The 20,018-nt window shown below is 33.5% G+C and overlaps 1 protein-coding gene across 1 annotated transcript in view; it reads right to left on the bottom strand.

The window, feature by feature from the left end:
* LOC139776337 (octopamine receptor beta-1R-like) overlaps window positions 1–18,107 on the bottom strand; it is a 37,275-nt gene extending 19,168 nt beyond the window's left edge. Inside the window, exons 1-3 of the mRNA XM_071712909.1 lie at window positions 17,719–18,107; window positions 13,247–14,240; window positions 9,971–10,277 (exon numbers count right to left, since the gene is read on the bottom strand). Coding sequence (XP_071569010.1) covers window positions 9,971–10,277; window positions 13,247–13,843 — 904 coding nt within the window. The 5' untranslated portion in view covers window positions 13,844–14,240; window positions 17,719–18,107. The remainder of the gene's footprint in view (window positions 1–9,970; window positions 10,278–13,246; window positions 14,241–17,718) is intronic.
* Between the last annotated feature and the right edge of the window lie 1,911 nt (window positions 18,108–20,018).

Here is a 20,018-nt window from a genome sequence, read left to right as displayed (position 1 = left end):
ATCAATCCAACTCCTAAATGTGATATAACAGAAAAAAAGAGCCATAAATCACTTATGATACGTAGCATGCTCTTGGCAGTTTCTGAATTATTCCTAATGTTTTTGAAAGAAGAATGAAGAATCTTATAAAAAGAAAAAGAAAGATTTTTAAAAAAGATTCTTTTAATGAAATTGATAATATTAGTCAAATACTAAAAATAAAATAAGACTTTAATGCTAAATAATTCTTCACGAAAATAATAAATCTCTTAATGGAAAAAATCAAAAATAAATCTCTTGATGGAATTGTAATAACAAGAGACACGGTAGTGTCTCGTGCCAAGTACACGCGGAGCGAGACCGACCGTGACTCTTTTACGCGACGCGACGGGTTGCGAGTACCCAAGATGTTGAGATCTCGATAACGAGTAAACGGATCAAGTTCTAAGTAGGCTTGATCGATAGCTTGGGGTCGACTTTGGGGGGGTATCTCCTATAATATTTTCCGCTACGTGCCCTACGAGCGGAGATATTGTGACGCAAAGTCCAAATATGAAAATTTTTTATTAAGATACGTCTACGTCAACGCTCTCAATTCATTATAACATACATGTAACAAACAGATAACAGAGAAATGTCGCTTTCACTTTTTCGACACTGGCGGCGCAGGTATCGCCAGTTTCGATATTGCGCGCGTATTTCGATCGATCTAGTAGGTAAATTAAATTAGGTCGATAGACTTATCGGTCAGGAGGAAGATTTCTATTTAGGTAAATTAGGTATATATATATAATACATATTGAGTCAATTGCTTCATGTTTATCTGGAGAGATTTCGTATCCTTACATCGTATTACCACCGCTGCCGGAAAAGAAGGAACCCTACGCTTGGCAGAAAGTGCCGCTAGGGAATTTTTAAGTCGATTCTTATAAATCAAGCTTGAATTCGATGTCTAGGTATCCTAGGTTGCCGATGACGAGGTCCAGATAGTGCGCTTCATAGTTTTCGGTGTCCAGGTGTAATAATACGTTGAATTCGATGTCTACGTGTCCCAGGTTGCCGATGACGATGTCTAGATAGTGAGCTCCGTAGTTTTCGGTGTCTACGTGTATTAATACCTTGAATTCGATGTCTAGGTGTCCCAGGTTGCCGATGACGAGGTCCACATAGTGCGCTCCGTAGTTTTCGGTGTCTACGTGTATTAATACCTTGAAATTGATGTCTAGGTGTCCCAGGTTGCTGATGACGAGGTCCAGATAGCGCGCTCCGTAGTTTTCGGTGTCTAGGTGTAATAATACCTCGAATTCGATGTCTACGTGTCCCAGGTTGCCGATGACGAGGTTCACATAGTCCGCTTTGTAGTTTTTGGTGTCTAGGTGTATTAATAACTTTAAATCTGAATGTAGGACACGTAGATATCGAATTCAAGGTATTAATACACGTAGACACCGAAAACTACGGAGCGCACTATGTGGACCTCGTCATCGGCAACGTGGGACACCTAGACATCGAATTCAACGTATTATTACACCTGGACACCGAAAACTATGGAGCGCACTATCTGGAACCCGTCATCGGCAACCTGGAACACGTGGACATCGAATTCAAGGTATTAATACACCTGGACACCGAAAACTGGAGCGCACTATGTGGACCTCGTTATCGGCAACCTGGGACACCTAGACATCAAATTCAAGCTTGATTCATAAGAATGGACTTAAAAATTCCCTAGCGGCAGAATTAAAATTATGTCATGACATAATAAAAATCCGCTGAATTAAAATTATGTCTAGACATAATAAAAATTGGACGAATAATAGTAACCTTTCGAAAGTAGAGGTTTTAAGCTTGAAATTTAAATTTTATTCATTTTTAACAAAGTTACCGCTGCTCGAGTTTTGCCTATTTTTCAAGATAAATTTAGTGTTCCTTCAATTTTTGTGAGAAATGTATAATTTACTTTTACTTAAATATTATTAATTTTTATGTATTTGTTGTTATTGCTAATTTTGTGAATAATTAAAAAATAAAAAATAAAAATGTTTTGCAGATCCTTGCTTAACACTACAAAATAGGTGATATCAGTACAAAATTACCTTTTTCAAAAAAGGTAAAAAAAAGTGCCAAGTACACGCAATGTATTTTGTAAATTCAATCGAAAAATTATCTCACAAAATTGTCTCACAAAAATTGTCTCACAAAATTGTCTCACAAAAATTGTCTCACAAAATTGTCTCACAAAAATTGTCTCACAAAATTATTAAATTACAAAATTGTTATTTTATTCAATCCAAGTGATATCTACCTCGAAAAACCTAAATAACAAGTGGTATCTATTTAAAAAAAAATACGTGAAATTATTTAATACTGCGCCAATTACAAAGAGAGAATATATATATATACCTTAACAAAATTATTTTTATATCACGAAATTGCGTTACCAAACTCAATCCAAGTGATATATACCTTAACAAAATTATATCACAAAATTGTTTTACCTAACTCAACCTAAGTGATATGTTATTTCAAAAAAATATATGAAATCTTTAAATTACGCCAACTACAAAGAGAATATATATATTGCTTTGAAAAATAATTGTAGTGCAACTACTCTTAAAAAATAAAACAAAATTGTGTTACCTAACTCAACCCAAGTGGTATGTATCTTTGTATTCCTGAGGATCTTTCTATCAACCCAAGTGGTAGTAGTTTTAATTCTCCTTGATAAAATTATAATATTACAAAGAATCATTTAATCATTTTAATCACAAAGAATTAAAGAGGTAACATTATAAAATAAAAATATTTAATTAAAATAAAATAAATAAATTTTTCTTGTAAAAAACTTGGCGCTGCTTTTTTAAAGTCTATCCAGACAAATTTGCATCGCGCATAAACATAAGCGTAAGAAATTGATTGGTTCATATATATGTGCAAAAGGAAATAGACCAATCCATCTCTTTATGCATATGCTTATGCACCTATGCAAGTTTGTCTAGATTAATCTTAAAAAAGCAGCGCCAAGTTTTTTACAAGAAAAATTTATTTATTTTATTTTAATTAAATATTTTTATTTTATAATGTTACCTCTTTAATTCTTTGTGATTAAAATGATTAAATGATTCTTTGTAATATTATAATTTTATCAAGGAGAATTAAAACTACTACCACTTGGGTTGATAGAAAGATCCTCAGGAATACAAAGATACATACCACTTGGGTTGAGTTAGGTAACACAATTTTGTTTTATTTTTTAAGAGTAGTTGCACTACAATTATTTTTCAAAGCAATATATATATTCTCTTTGTAGTTGGCGTAATTTAAAGATTTCATATATTTTTTTGAAATAACATATCACTTAGGTTGAGTTAGGTAAAACAATTTTGTGATATAATTTTGTTAAGGTATATATCACTTGGATTGAGTTTGGTAACGCAATTTCGTGATATAAAATAATTTTGTTAAGGTATATATATATATTCTCTCTTTGTAATTGGCGCAGTATTAAATAATTTCACGTATTTTTTTTTAAATAGATACCACTTGTTATTTAGGTTTTTTCGAGGTAGATATCACTTGGATTGAATAAAATAACAATTTTGTAATTTAATAATTTTGTGAGACAATTTTTGTGAGACAATTTTGTGAGACAATTTTTGTGAGACAATTTTGTGAGACAATCAAAAATAAATCTTTTGATGGAATTGTAATAACTTAATGAGTTCGATGGATAATGGCGAAAATTTTTATGGAATATTTTGATAAGTTAAAAACAAATATATACAAAGTATGTAAAGTAGATTTTTAATTTTGATAAGATTGATATAAATTGGCCGTCATCGATAAAAAGCAATTTTCGCCAATGTTGTTCTAGACTCCTCCCATAAAATTGAAGTTCACGTAGACACAATCACGTTAAGCTGTCGATACTTCACGGTCGATTCGCCTGCCAATAAGCTTTTCATTTAGCCGCCACGCTTTTATCATCGATAGACACACATTATGGCGTACCTTCGCGCAAGTCGTAAAATAGAAAATGGAAAAGATCGGAACCCCTCTCGCGAACGTCCGGAATGATGAATCGTACAAAGCGGCAGCTGATCCAGCACTGTTCATTTTGCGGAACGAGATACCATAATCCGGCAAAGCCCGGGTGTATTACCTCATACGACAATTCTTCGGGATAAAAAAGCGTCTAATCTCCCGAGGTAAGTTCGGCTCGCCTCCCTTTATTTTGTGTTTTCTTTTCAGAAATTGATAAGAAATACACGTGAGATATTCAGGTATTAATTGAAAATTTAAACATTCAAGTATTGGAAGTATTTCTGTTAATTAGCAAAATTAATATCTGTTATTAAATATCACTTATTTACGGAAGTAGGTCCTGACGTAGGATATGACATCACTAAAATTTGTTGTTGATTATCTTTGTAATTACCTCGATTTTATCATTAAGTAAAAATATAAGCCTGTAGAGATCGATGTATTGTGTGTTTCGAAAAAATAGATGTGTAAGTAGATCGCTTCTGTCACTGATATTGATCGATTTTCTTTCATCGTCCTCTTATGCTATAACTATCAAGACCGTTGATATATTAGGTACCCAACAAAAAATTGGTGGACCCTTCGTCAAAGAGGTACGCGCGAAATATCGGGGGTTGGATACGATTACCTCCTACGCACTATCTAACTTAGAGAGCACCATTTTTCTGATCTTGTTGGAAGTTGATTAAGATTTATTTTATTTATTCCATGAAAATGGCCGAAAAAACCATTATGAATATTCGCTTTTAACTAGAAATTCGAGATTTGGTATCAATTTTGTTTCAACGAGAATGTCGAAGCAAGTTTGTATAATTTTATAGAATAATATAGCATGATTTTGTAAGTTTTTATTATGTAAAATATAAACTGTTAAAAGTTTTTTTGTTAAATAATTCTAATAAGTTTAATATCATATTTAATTCTCTTATTTATATATTAACACTTTATCGTTTTGGAGCAATCAATAAACGGAAAATTTTTTATAAACTGAGGTCCGGGGAAAAAACGGAATTGATTTTTCCTAAATAAAAATGTCGAGACTTTTATAATTTCTATTATAGATTAGGGTAAGAATGGACTTTATTTGAGTCAGTTAAAGAAAAAAATCGGATCAAAAATTTTCAAGATAGAAACTTTTCAATTTTCAGGGAAATTGAAAGACCCTTTTAATAAGCCTTCCTCACCCTGATTAAAATAAGAAACCTAGGACATTTCTATATGCTTGATGATTTAGTATCGGATGGATGGAACGCACTGATTATTTATTTCTACTTATTTCCAGTCTTTAATTTGCGAAGTCGTTCGCGAAAGGTTCGATCCTATGAATGAATCGGAATGAAACTAGACTAGCGAGTAACGCGGCATTGCGAGAAGGGCAGACTCGATCTCTCGACCCAGCAGCAGGCTGAGGTAGGTCAGTGAACGCGACTGCAGCAGCCAGCCAGTCAGCCAGCTCCAACGGGAACACCCTCCCGTCCGGGGTAGCACCCTCTCGCCCGCGACTTGTTCGCTCAATATCTGGTGAATGCGTTGCGGAGGTGAGAGGAAACCGAATTGGAAAGAGAAAGAGAGAGAGAGAGAGGGGGGGGCAACCCTTCCAGGGGAACAGATAGGTAAACTGCAGACAGAAGAAGAAGGGGTGATAGTTTACGTTACAGTCACGAGGATTTGCAGAGGAATCTCCCGCACTTCTGTCTATCTGTATTCGTACGTCTATTCGAAATATATTAATCACATATCTATTAATCTGACCAGTCGCGCGAAAATAGAACGGGGACTGTTGTTCGATTGTGTGAATGAAGGCACTTTGCATTACAATTATGGCCCTTAATGAGATTTAGTAATTCTGAATTCGTCAACCTCTGAGGGCTTTAAAAACTATCACCAGCGCTTTTATTCGCGTGGAACTTCGCTCCAACGAACTTTTAATGGGGTTGGTAGCGAGGATACCTAAAGTTGAATGTTAAAAGTGGCGAAACGAGATGAAGTTTGATCGAATTTGTAATTTTTAACGTTATATACCTTTGTAACTGAACTTCAGATTGGAATTGTAAGATAAAAGAGAGAGAGAGAGAGAGAGAGAGAGAGGAGAGAGAGAGAGAGAGAGAGAGAGAGAGAGAGAGAGAGAGAGAGAGAGAGAGAGAGAGAGAGAGAGAGAGAGATCCAACGCAACATCAATTTATTTTTATGAAATCTTACAATAAGTCGAACCTGCTGAAAATAACAATAAATATATACAGCAATAAAAATCTTACTACATTAAATATAACAAATAATAACAAAACTAATAAAATTTCAAGAAATTGAATCTGATGAAATAAAAATATATTTGATGTGTGTCTTAAAATAGGATTTACTTGAAATTATAAGAAGGTTTAAAAGTAATTTTTTTATTTTAAATTTGAGAACGCACATGTATACATATATTTGTCATAATATGTATTATTCTAATCAGGACGTAATCTCTATAGCGTTTATAGATGGCGACATGGCTGGAATCATCTCGATTTGTGGCTCGAAACAATGTCTATCGTGATTCGCATTCGCGGCGTGTACACGCGTTATATCTACGTATACATTAATTGCAATTTGCCGTAACCAGATTGCCTGTAAGCTGACAGCTGTATGGCCGTAATATTCCTCCGTAGAGAAGATATCATAATCCAGTAATTGATACGCGCGTTTCCGTAACTTGCTAGCAAAATAATATTTTTCCTGCGAAATGATACATAAAGTATCGATTGTGACTGCCACAGGTGTCAAATGTTTTTGATAGATTATATTTTATAAATTTTGCAAAAACAACGTCAGTTTTAGCCGCTTTTACAAACGAGAAAGAGAGAGAGGGGGAAGAAGGGAGGGAGGGCGAGAGAGAGAGATAAAAAAAGAAGAAAGACTGTTGAATAACGAAAATTCTGTGACAAAATCGTGCAATATGTTTTGAAATATTTCTCTCTTGATATCGCAATGTATTTTGATCCATTTGTATACTGCAGATATTTAAGCCTTTATTCATTTTTATATTGAAAAAAAAGTATTTGAAAGTTTTTATTGCATATAACGAATATTTTTATTTAAAATCGAGTAACACGCTAAAAGCTATTTGCACGAAAATGTCGACAATTATAGTTGCGATTTTGGTATCCTATTTAAACTTTACATTTTTAAAAAGAATATTAAATAGTGAAATTTATTTAATTTAATATTGACAAAAATAACCAGTTTTAAAAATAATTTTAACAAACCCAGCAAAGAAATGCAAGTATATTTAACAAAGAAACTAAATTTTTATTTGTTCGATTATTATATTCTTGTTATTATTTATTGTTATCTGCGTAAATAATTTCGTATTCGTATCAATTATTACATTAGTTAATATAGAGAGATAATGAATTTGATGCTATTATCGACATTTCATTTGTACGAAATCGGCATTATTTAGTATAATGTTACGTGCAATTTTATTCTGTATCATTAGGTAATTTTATTTTATTATTTGTAATCAGATTTATATTACACACACAAACACGAAGAATACATATCATACGCAGTTATTCTACACGTTGTACGACGTTATCGACGCCCTCGCGCCGTGTAAAATATAATGCATGATGCATTGCTGGATGATCTATTACTAGATTATATGATCTATTACTAGACGTGTTTACTCTCTCTTGGCTCGCGAACGACGAGCAAAGACTATGCTACTCCGCGGATTACACGTCAAAATTAGAAACATGACTTCCTGACGTTATTTTCATGTGCGAAGCGATGGGACGCCGGCTTGTAAGTGAGCGATAGTGAGAAAGTGGAAAGTGATGGGGAAGACAGAGACAGAGAGAGAGAGAGAAATCTCACGAGCTTTCAAATACCGCGCCGTCAGTTCGAGGATAGTGAGAGAACTGCTAGAGATGTAACATCGCACCGTGATATTAAAGGGAACGCGAAACCGATCGATTCATCTCAGCGTCTAGCAAAAAATGCATTTTTATTAAAAGCAATCCACCGCGATTCTTGCTTCGCGGGCGTGCGAAACGCGCGAAGTGTACCTGCAAAAAAATCCGCAGGGACGAGAATTACTCGCCCCTTTTTTTTCTATCCGCCATCAGATAAAGCGCCACGGGAAGTGTGCTGGAATTTTTATCTTCCTTTTTTGCAGAAGCGTCTCGCCACTCTTTATCTCTCGAAGCGGGGAAAATAATATCCGCAAAATCCGCCGCGACGCCGACGCGCATTTCGAATGGAGTACTCCATCGGCGTCATTGCAAAATCGCGTCGATCACAATATCGAGACGACATTGATAATGTGTATAATGATATAAATATTTAATTCGCGTCGACGCTAAACGCATTTATAGATATAATCGCTTTCTAATGCGACGGATGCCCGTTTATCGTTTAGCGTTTATATCATAATGACAGCTTCAATCGATACGTTATTTCGTGCGGGATATATATTCGCGGAACAAAATCTGCGGATTATACTGGCTTTCCACGGAATTTTCATTAAAGATAAATTGACTACGGATTTGTCGGGGAGTCTGTGATTGAAAGCCAGCTGTCATTATTAAGAATTTCTCATTCTAAAAGACACCAAGTAGGTACTGTATACGAGGGTATTTTCAGCATGTTGCGAAATCAGATCGTAACAATTGTAAAATTGCTTGCAGCTTACCGAGATTTTCAGCTATTTACGATTTAAAAAACTTAATGAAACGTTTTCCGACTCGCGCGTACTTTGGAAAGGTTATCGTTAAATTTAGTTTCGTTATAAAACGATGCTTTTAATCGTCGATTCAATGCAAAAATGAATTTCTCGTTAATCGCGTGTAGCGCGCAATTACCTTATTCATTACAAAATTTCAATATAAAGGCATTCCAACATTATTATTTCTTCGCAGCCTCGATTTTTTACAACACAGTTGTATTCATGAAAGTCTTCCGATAAAAATATAGATTAGAAGAGGCTATAAGGGTCACACGCGGATCAAGGTGCGTTTAAATATTATAGTGATTTATTCTTCCGATAAAGCTAAAAATGAATTATTTAATAACAACGTTTTATTTTTTCACACTTTTTATACGTTTTAAATATATTCTGAACAATTTTAAGAGCGATAATTTTTAAATTCTTTACATTTTGTTTTTTTAAATATTAACATAAAATAATCGCAAGCACATATAATACATATAAATACTTCTTGTAATATTATCTGTCTAATCGTAATTAAAACTAAAAGTTTTGATCAAAGAGAGGAAGGATATTAAAAATTTTAAATGCGACGGGTAATTTTTATTATTGAACCTTTAAGCTGTCCTGCACGCATGAAAAATGATAAGAATTTATTACTGTTATAATGAAATGTGTGCACTGAAAAGGTATAACTCACTTGTCGGGAGAATTTTATTAATGCTCTTTGTGTCGTTAAAATGGCCGACGTAATGAACGTTCCGCCGTGCATTTTTGCGCTGCGTGTCATTTGCTACGAAATCCGAGCGAAATTTCTCCTCGGATCGATGATTACACGGTTGGTTTCGACGTATCAAGCGTAGCGAGAAAAAGGCGAGTGGCCGCGGGCGAAAGTAATAATCTTCGCTTTGTGCACGTCGGCTGGAACATGCATTAAGGCCTTTTGACGAGAGACGACTGATGGAAGGGAAACGCAATTGAATTCGCCACCGCTCAATTTCACCGATAATTGAGGGACACCATTCCCGCTTCGATGCTTTTCGTGCACTTGATACAGGAGGACGTGCCTCCCCCTCTCACTCCTCCCAAAAATTCGCAAGGTTTTCTTCGCCATTGTTTAGTATTTTTATGATTTTATCTTATACTTAATTTACTTTTTATCTCATTTTATTTTCTTTGCTATTTTATTTTAACTCTCTTGTGTTTTAATTTATTTTGCTTCAAGTTTTTACTCGTCTGGTCCGTTCTTGCACTCACCGTTCTCGACGTTGAGCTCCGCCGCTGAAGCTCTGTAAGAGGGCGGTCTTCCGTAATCGCTGGCGTCGCTCGGATGCAACAGCAGCTGATGCGACGTCCTAGAGTGATGTCTGGAGCCGCTGGAGGAGCGACGCACATGGACGTTATTCAATACCGTGCTGCTGGACGCTCTACTGAGGGCCGCTCTCTGTCTGATCGCCTCTTTGTAGATCTTGCAGTACATAATGATCATCACGACACCCGGGATCCAGAAGGACACGCAGGAACTGATCACCGCGTACGGGAGGTTCACCACGAACATGCAAATCTGGAGATCGCAGAAGCCGGAAACGCTTCAGTCGCACGAAACGCGTAGGATAATCATGAATGTGTTCCCTCGCCCACTCACAAATTATAAACCATCGAGAACGAGTTTTACAAAGTAATATATGTGAGAAACTTCTAAATAATCTTAAAGTGTAGAGAAATTTCAGAATATTTTGCATAAATTTGCAATTCGACTTTATGAATTACATACGGTTTTATACGGTACTACATCACTTAAAATGACCTAAATAGACCAGGAAGAATGGTTTTTGAAACCTGTTAAAAAATGGAAAAGCGGGAGATTCGACATACGATATTCATGAATGTAGGATTAAATGAATCGAGAGGATGGATAAACCGTCATTATTTTATCGTTCTTTTAATAGCCGCTTTAATAATAGTTGTCTCTGAGTAAAATTGTAGGATCGTCGAAACTGTGATATTAAAAAGTCTAAAATAAGCTATTAAAGTATCAAAAATTCAAAGGTATAATATTTATACTGAAATTTCACTGTATAAGTCCAAGTGTGTTATTTCTACACGTATAAACGTTTAAAAATGACACATTTGCCTGAAACTCGTTTTACATATATGTTTTGTTGCGTGTTAAATTAACATGTTTAATCGTATTAAATTAAAAGTTAATACGTTCAACCATGTTAAATGACGTGATTTAAAACGGCAAGAAATGTATAAGAAGAGCTTCGCAGTTAAAATAACACACTTGGATTTGTAGTGTGAAGAGAATATAATCTTTATAGTTTTTCTCCTTCGTTCCTTTTTCTTTTAAAAGTCCTCAATTTTTTGTCCTTCTCTCATCATTAAAGAATATGGCGTCATAGCTGATTTATTACAACGTTGGCAACGCCAACGCTAACAAATTGCTTTTTGCCAAGGTAACATGAGGTAATTTGCGCTAATTACACGATTAATTACAGATGAAACTAGCATCCGTTTTATACATATTTTAAACACAATTATTGGCTTTTGTATCTAATTGACTTTGAAAAGCCAACGTGGTATTAGCGAGATACAAATTACGATATGAAATTATAATCTCGCTGTAATTAAAGGATTGATACAAACTGAAGTATTATAGTCTTTCCGTAACGACGGAGATTAAGAGCTAAATCATTAAAAAAATATTAATTGAAGGAAAGATAAATGCTGAAATTAATTTGATGCCACATCTGGAAATCCATTAAATCCTAGGTTGATAAGGGGTATAACATTGTAAACCACCTACATTGATAGCTGTTAAGGAAATATTAATTATTATGAGTAAGATATTAATCGCGGTACTTAATTTATGTCGCCGTTGTTATGAGGACAGTATTAATATAGCTCAGTTGTAAAAATATGAGAAATTAATTTATTTTATTAAATACAGCGATTAATTTGATTCTATGGTTGAAGATCAATTAAATTCGAAACCAGTAATTACTACGAGGGAATTAGAACGTTGTAAGTAACTGCGATGGTTAAGAAAAACGTTGCTCGTGATAAATGAGTCTTATCGCTGGCAGTTTTCCGACAGTGCTCCGTCGATTAAAAATCGATAGCTCACACAAGACTGACGTGAACGTAATAGTATATAGATATAAATTACATCGTTTATAATATCGTTTATAATATCGCAATTTGTATCTCTGCTAAACGCAACAAATTCACATAGTCGAGATATCAACGATGCAATTACACATCAAAATTAATATTATTGCGGAAGATAACACTTTATATTTCCCGACAAAAAATTACATGCTTTTATTATTATTTTGTTGCTATTCCAATAATTTTATTTATTATTCAAATAATTATTAGCATTTTTCTTGTAAGTTTTTTGTCCTTTTCTTTTTTATAAATAATTTAACATTATTTTTTATTTAAAATGTACATAATAAAATATTTACGTTGTAAACAAACGTACTGTTGCAACGAAAGCAAAATATATTCCAAGTAAAAAATTTTTCGAGAAATATTGATTATTTTTTATGGATATTTATCTATCTGATTGTGAATTATCTCTCTTCTAGATATAAAAGACAGTGTTACAAGTATTGATTGAGCATAGTCCGCAAACAATTGGATCGGGGAAATGACAAATAAAGTAACAACACGACATAGGAGGACAATAGGAGTTACAAGAATATCGAAATGAAAAATCGTTTTTGATATAATCTATGAAAGAGTGAATGATAGTAGGTAGAAAACTAAACGCTTCGATAAGCGAAGCCTTCAGAAAGAGAGTCCTGAAACAATGTATTGATTTGCTTTGAGAGATTGAGTGATACCAAAATTTTATTTCAAATTTTGTGACGGTAAACACAGAACTGGTGTCCGCGCTATTTTTGATGAAGGAAGTAATATGGATTAAAGTTTATAATTCCAAAACGTGTTAAATCCACGGGACATTTTCTATATAGAAATTTTGGTAGCGTATACGTACAGTATTTTTAATCTTGCAAAAGTTTTGTAATAGGTACAATCACTACTTTTAAATATTGATTTAAGACTCTTGAGAAATAAATTCTTTCATCACCTTGTTTGTCTTTTATTGAAAATATTACTAAAATATTAAATATTAAATATTATATTCATGAAAGATTCTATGTTTAGTTTAGTATAGTTTTCAGTAGAAAAGTAATTTTACGATTATCTGGATTAATGACTTGAAAAAAGAATTAATCATAAATAGCAGATCATAAGAAAAGAAATGATGGAAAATATGGTGTCGGGATATCGAGATGAGATTAATGAACTGTGTAATTACATAAACTAGTAAATTGTAATGATGATTATTATATTAGCAAAGACTCGAGCAAAGAGAAGATTTTATCAAATCAAACAAATCAAATCTTTTAAAAATCTCGGTTAATTCTTGCGTCCTTAAATTGAAAAAACTAATTCCTAAATTGTTTAATTTTTGAATCCATATAAATTTTTTAATCGAAGCGGTGTTGGCTAATCTACCTGTGGATTCTTCCGACGGAAGTCCAGGTGTTGCTGTGTGGTGTACCAGCCCATGAAGATAGGTATAAAGCTAATCAGAGCCGGCAGTGTCCAAGCACTACTCAACATGGCAGTAACTGTCACAGTTCTCATAATGGCCGGGTATTCCAGCGGTCTTACTATCGCGTAATACCTGTCGACGCTGATACAACAAAGATGGAGAATACTGGCGGTGCTGAAGTAAACGTCCATCGAGTTCCACACGTCGCACATGATACTTCCTAGCAGCCATTTACCCCCGGAAAGCTCGACGGAAGCATTGAACGTCATGGCGCACACCGCCACGAGGAGATCCGCCATCGCTAAGGAGACCACGTAGCGATTGGTGGGCACTCGTAACTTCCGGTGTCTTTGGACACTGGCGATCACCAGAGCATTGCCTAACAGAGCGGTGACGATGATGCTGATCATTATGACGCCCTTAAGGGCAATTAGAGTGATGTTTCTTGATTCGACGATAACACTCAGATTGTTTGGATAAAGGGGAACACTCTCGAGGCTCGAAGAAAGATTGAGTATTGGGTAGACCTCCTCATCCGGAGGCTCACTGACTTCCATCCCAGATCGAAAATCGCAATATCATATTAAATGTTCATCTATCAATATCCATCGACAAGTTTGCCGATTTTTTATAACGTTTCTGGATCATGGCGCTACGATGGCGATTTAAGTATCTCGTTTCTAAGACGAGAGTTAAAGCTTTATATTGTACACGAGAATATCACTTTCATCATTTCCAATCCAATCGTGTCTGTCCACTGTTATCCAAGAGTCTTCCAGTTATCACAATCACTTTCCATAATAATATTAAATTACACCCATTTTAAGTGGCGATGTAATTTCGTATTTTTGTACTTTAAAGCAAATCTCTCTATAACGCTTACGTTGTTCGTGAAAGTCTTTTTTGTACTTTGTAAATTTGATCGTTCATTGTTCGTTCGATAATGTGCATTATCTGTTTTTAAAAGAAGAAATGTTATTTGATTAAAAAATAAGCTAATTTTTTTTTAAGATCGATTTAAAATACGGAAATAATTACAACAGAGTATGAGTTATAAAAATTATTATAAAGAGAAAAATGTCATGCTTTGAAATAAACTAATTAAACGAAATATTACAATTTAATTGGATTAATTATAATGAGAAAATATTCACATAGGTAAATCTGGTAAACAATGTCGTAAATATGTTTTGGAATACTAGGTAATTTAATTAAAATAAATGTATAAATAAAACGTTGAATTATATATATATATATATATATATATATATAAATTCATAAGATAAAATAGAAATTAAATGATGTCTCAATTATCATTATTTTTAATTATTCTTTTTGTGCATCTGATAATGATAAAAATACCGGTTAATTATCGCAATGTTACAAGGAGTAAGAAATAAGGTAATAAATCCAGTGCAGACATAATGGCGGATTTTTTTTAACAGAAACTTTTCTTTCGTTCCCCAGTTACCAATCGTGATGGCGAACATCGAAATTACAATCGTACTGGCCGTTATGTGTGCCTCTTTTGGCCGCGAGTGTATTATCTGTACATATATCTGACTATGTTATTAACGACCACAAAAACGTCTCATCAACGATTTCTCCATCGTTTTCTTGGAACCGCCACGTTTTATATTCATGTGATTACACATGTATATAATTTAGGGTCCTCCAACTTCTTTATAGCGACGGACTGACGAATCGAGTATTGACGGTTCAAAATACATAAATATGACACTCTGTTACTGATATATTTACTTAAAAAATAATCACGACTTTCTCATTAATCTCGCTTTTATCGATGCGTTAATGCTGATTTCGATTAAAGTAGATTATCAATCTAATTTAATACCTTTCGATTAATTTTTATTTTAATCTAACAAATTAGTGTGATTTTTCAGTTGATTAATTGGTATTTAATATTTAATATAAACTTGTTATATTTTTGTATCCTTTTAACTATTTCTGAAATATTTTCACTGACTTGGATTAATATTTGGTACATTAGTATTTTTCACAGACATGCATAGAAATAAGCAAGAAATTTAGATACATCTTTTGAATCTCACCCTATTATAAATACATGACAACGTCTATCACAACAACTTAACTTCGCCGCAAAGTTAATGATCTACGACTAATTAGGTAATCTATCAAATTTTCGCTCAAAATTCGGAAGGCGACAGTTTCCAACTGCCGACAGTTCATTAATATTTATAGCCAAAATTGACGTAGACATCGACCTATCAGCACAACTTTCCTCGCGAGAAACTTCCTCCCACGGTATCGGAAAGACAAAACTTGAGCGAAACTGCAGGAGATTCCCCGGGTAATTGCTGCAATTTCGGTTGCTCGATTTATCGTAATCACATGATCCTAGTTACGGCCATATCTTGGCGATGCTGTCACGGCGAAACTAAATTGTTTCCAATATATATCATTAATAAAATAAAAAATCAGGAAAAAACAAATACGCTAGATAATTTTTTTTCTTTTCTTATAATATGTACATATTAAAATATTTTCTGCGATTAATAAATACGTGGTGATTGATAACTAATGTTGTTCCCGTGAAGATTGAGTTTTTATATTCTCTATATACACGCCTCGAGATGATTAAGACACCGCATTGGCTCGAAGAGAAAAGAAAGAGTAGTGACTCATTTAATTTTGCAAACAGCACGGAGGCGAATTTACATCTCGTTTCTGTTAGTAAAGATATTTACGTCACGGCGGTACTTTTTGAAATTTTAATAATGATACACACACAAATGTGTATAATGCGTACAACAGATGTAGAATACTTATGTTGAAAGTAGTTGAAATTTCGAATATAAAGTAGGAATACAAATGTACGTAATCTATTTTAATGTGGGTTTTTCAAGATGCAGCTTATATGTACCACTTTTTCATTACGCGAACTTATGAAATTTTCGGGCTCCTCGCATTAAACTTGCCTCTGACGAGAATTTAATTTGAAAATTGTGAGAAAAATATTTGCCTCTTATTCTACATTCATAATTCTGAATGACGCACGGATTAATGTTACAATTTTATATAATAATAAAGAAGTTTTTCTCTAAAATATATATAAAAGAACTTTTTTATAAAAGATATATTTTTAGAATTCTAAGAATAACAAAATTTATAATTTGAGAAATAATTATCTACAATACTATACATCTTACACGTATATATATATGTGTGTGCGTGTGTGTGTGTGTGTGTGTGCGTGTGTGTGTGTGTGTGTGTGTGTGTGTGTGTGTGTGTGTGTGTGTGTGTGTGTGTGTGTGTGTGTGTGTGTGTGTGTGTGTGTGGTGTGTGTGTGTGTGTGTGTGTGTGTGTGTGTGAATGTTTTATTATATATAGAAATTTATTATTTAAAAATTTTTATGTATGTGATTATTAACTTTTACATATAGAGATGTTAAAGTGTCATGAGATTTCGCAATGCAAGACCCTATAATTTTAACTTTCTTAGTTGATGGGCAAATTAGGCCCCGTTTCCTTGCCGAGAGATGATATCTCAAGTTTCACGGCAACTCTAGAGGGAGATATTTCCTTATTAAGCGTTAAATATTAATAACCATGGGCTTTGAGGATGTTCGGCCTCCTCTGGGCGATAGAAACGCGGATGGTAAGGCAACCGAGAGGGGGTCAGGGTAAGGAGAAGTTGACAGTAGAACAAGTTCAAGAGAGGCCTGGATTTACATACTGTAATATTCATAGAGATGACTCTAGCTCTAGCTAGCCCATTAGCAATTACGCGCTGTGTATATGAGTGTGTGTACACATACACAATGAAGTATCAGTGTTGCTTTTGTCATTAAAAATAGAATAACTGAAGAAATTAACGGTAAATTTTGTTACCGAAAACGGATACAAAATTGAAATATTTAGGAGAAGATGATAGAAAGAAAAATAGAAAAGGATTATAATGATTCTCAATTTTTCATTTCATGATGTTAAATATTCTGAAATGAATAAAATTATCTTCTCATAAATAATCTCGCAAATATTTCTTTTATTTTGAATATTCATAAAATTTTATTGATATATTTATTAACTTTATTAATTAATTTATTATTAATTTATTTTTATCACATATTTTCTGTGTCAAAAATTAATTACTATAGAATTTGCACATATAAGCTTGATAAAAAATAATGTTGTTTTTCTCTTTCGTTTTACTTGTTGAATGTTTGAAATTTTTATTTCATTTTTCAATTGAACATTATTCAAGATTTCTAATTTTGTATTTTATTAGAAATAACATGTTCATTTGCTTTTTAATTAAAACATATTCCACCATCTATTTTTATGTCTTAAATGTTATGTTCTTTATCTCTAATCGCGATTGTCATAATTCTCCTTGTAATATTTTCTACTCGATCTATTCGATATACATATATAGCGGCTTTGAGTTAACCTCTCGAGTGGCGAATTGATTTCTTTGTCCTCCACGCCTGGCATCTGAGAGAACGTGGAAGCAAATAAAGTTTTGAAAGATCGACAGACACACATTCGCGCTCCGCACGTCAATGTGTCAATAGATCCCTTCTCTCTCTCTAGAAGGCTAGAAATTAAAATTTGAAAAATATCGACACATGTCGTCGACGATTCAATTGATGTGAGCGTGTTTCTCGCTCGACAATTTACGTTTTGTTTCTGTGAGAGATGTCGTTGTAAAATGTCAGATTACATAATTTTAAAATAAATTATTTTCGCGTAACAGAACTCGAAAACTGCGAACAATTTTGATAATTCTGTACTATTAATTGTCCACTATCAGATTCACAATTAATTTTATTTTTGTGAATTATATCCTTATTTCTGCATATACATTTAATTTACGGCTAGATTTTTCATGAAATTTATTTGTTCTTTCTGTTGTAAATAATTTATATTTAGCGAGATATAATTTGTATTTTAAGAGATTTATTGTTTGCGAATTGCGTGCACGTGATTTAAAATTTTGAACATTTAGGTCAAGAGGGAAAGTTTTTATTTCGTATAAATATTATAAGTCGAGTATATTCGATAAATCTGGGGATCTGAAAAAAGCCGGATATATTCATAGAGAAAATGTCAAAATTCACGGAACAGAATTTAACGTCGAGAGAGCAAAATTAATCTTCAGAGAATGAATAATGAGAATGCCGATGTGGTTTCCGGTTTACAGCCAGATTAAATGACACTGAAAGCCTGGTACATCAGTAATACTGTAACGCGAGGTTGTCAGTTTGAGTGCCAATTCGTCTAAACGTAAATAGGAATGACGATTGAACTGCGGCCAACGCGTTTTACGCATGCGGAGCTAAAGCATATTTTTAGAAATACAGAAATACAGGACAGAAGAAAGAGTTAGAAGTTAGATATATGAAGATATTTTTGAAAAATATATAAAAAGTTTAGAAAATACATTTTTACATACAATATAAAAAACATGAAATTTTTTTAAATTATAAAAGTACAAAAGTTTACTATCAAGTTACCAATAAAATTAATATTGATAACAATAGTCAAGTATCAATAAATTAAAGATTAGTCAGTATGAAGAAAATTGACGCGCGCGCGTATATAAGCTAAAATTTGTTATTGTTATAATATTATCAACGTATTAATCGGATATCAATCAAAATGCCATAATACACCTCAAAAATTAGGTTTAGAGGATTAAGCTTATTTCACTGCCTGTGTATAGCAAGAATTAAAATTTTCGTTAAACTGTCATAGAAGTTTGTCATGAAAGTTTCGGACGTTAATCGCTGGGATATAATTCTCTCCCCGTTAAAATCCTGAAGATTAAGTTTATCTCGATGCCTCGACGCGGTAAAAAGATCGATGAATTGGCAGCCTTGAAGAGAGGAAAAACCAACAGATCACTCGCTATTTTAACCGTCACTCCATCTATCCATTTTAAAGACACGAAGAAATTAAAAGCGCGTCTTGATGTCTAGACGCTGCTCCAAGTAACCGCGTCCAAGGACGCTACTGGAGGCGCAAGCGCTCTTCCCTGCTTTTTAACCACCTCTGCAAAAGAGGATGGTTCGCAATAAGCCTGATAAGAGTTATCAGTGCCGATAACGAACCGATTTGTTTCATAAACAGTGAAGCAATTAATCAAACCCTTTCACTTTCTCCGTTACCATTGAGAAGTCATAAAATGATTTGAATTAAATCACCCTTATAAGAACGATACTCTTCGCACGCATTAGAAGAAATCGCCAATCTTCGCATTCGCGGTCTCGATCTCAGATCGATTGGTCTGCGATCTAAGATCGATTCCGCCACAGCAGTCAGCACTACTCGCAGTCAACGGGACTTTATTATATATTATTATTATTATTATATTTATTATTATTATTATTATTATTATATTATTATTTATTATTATATTATCTTATTATTATTGATCATTCCAATATGATGCTCAGTATTGCCATTTAACCGCAACCTTTAGCTGCGATAAGCATCTAGCAAGAAGCGGAACAGTCTCCGTACAAGCAAATAAACATTAATTTATGAATGAGACTTGATTAAATTTTAAATAATTCAGACTTCTGAATGGTTGAAGAAAAACCTTAATGAAATTTTAAGTAATTAATTTTTGTTTCTCATTAATTTATGATATTGTATTATAGTAATTAATATGAAACCAATTACAACATTTAATTGCAGGCAAACAAAATAAGATTAAATTTTTCTTCCAATTAAATAACTTCTTTT

The sequence above is a fragment of the Temnothorax nylanderi genome, unplaced genomic scaffold (assembly GCF_030848795.1).
Source record: "Temnothorax nylanderi isolate EJ_2023f unplaced genomic scaffold, tnyl_v1.0 TNYL_tig0116_pilon, whole genome shotgun sequence".
Taxonomy (NCBI): Eukaryota; Metazoa; Arthropoda; class Insecta; order Hymenoptera; family Formicidae; genus Temnothorax; species Temnothorax nylanderi.
Note: the sequence above shows the minus strand (reverse complement) of the source record. Positions and strands in the feature narration are given on the sequence as shown.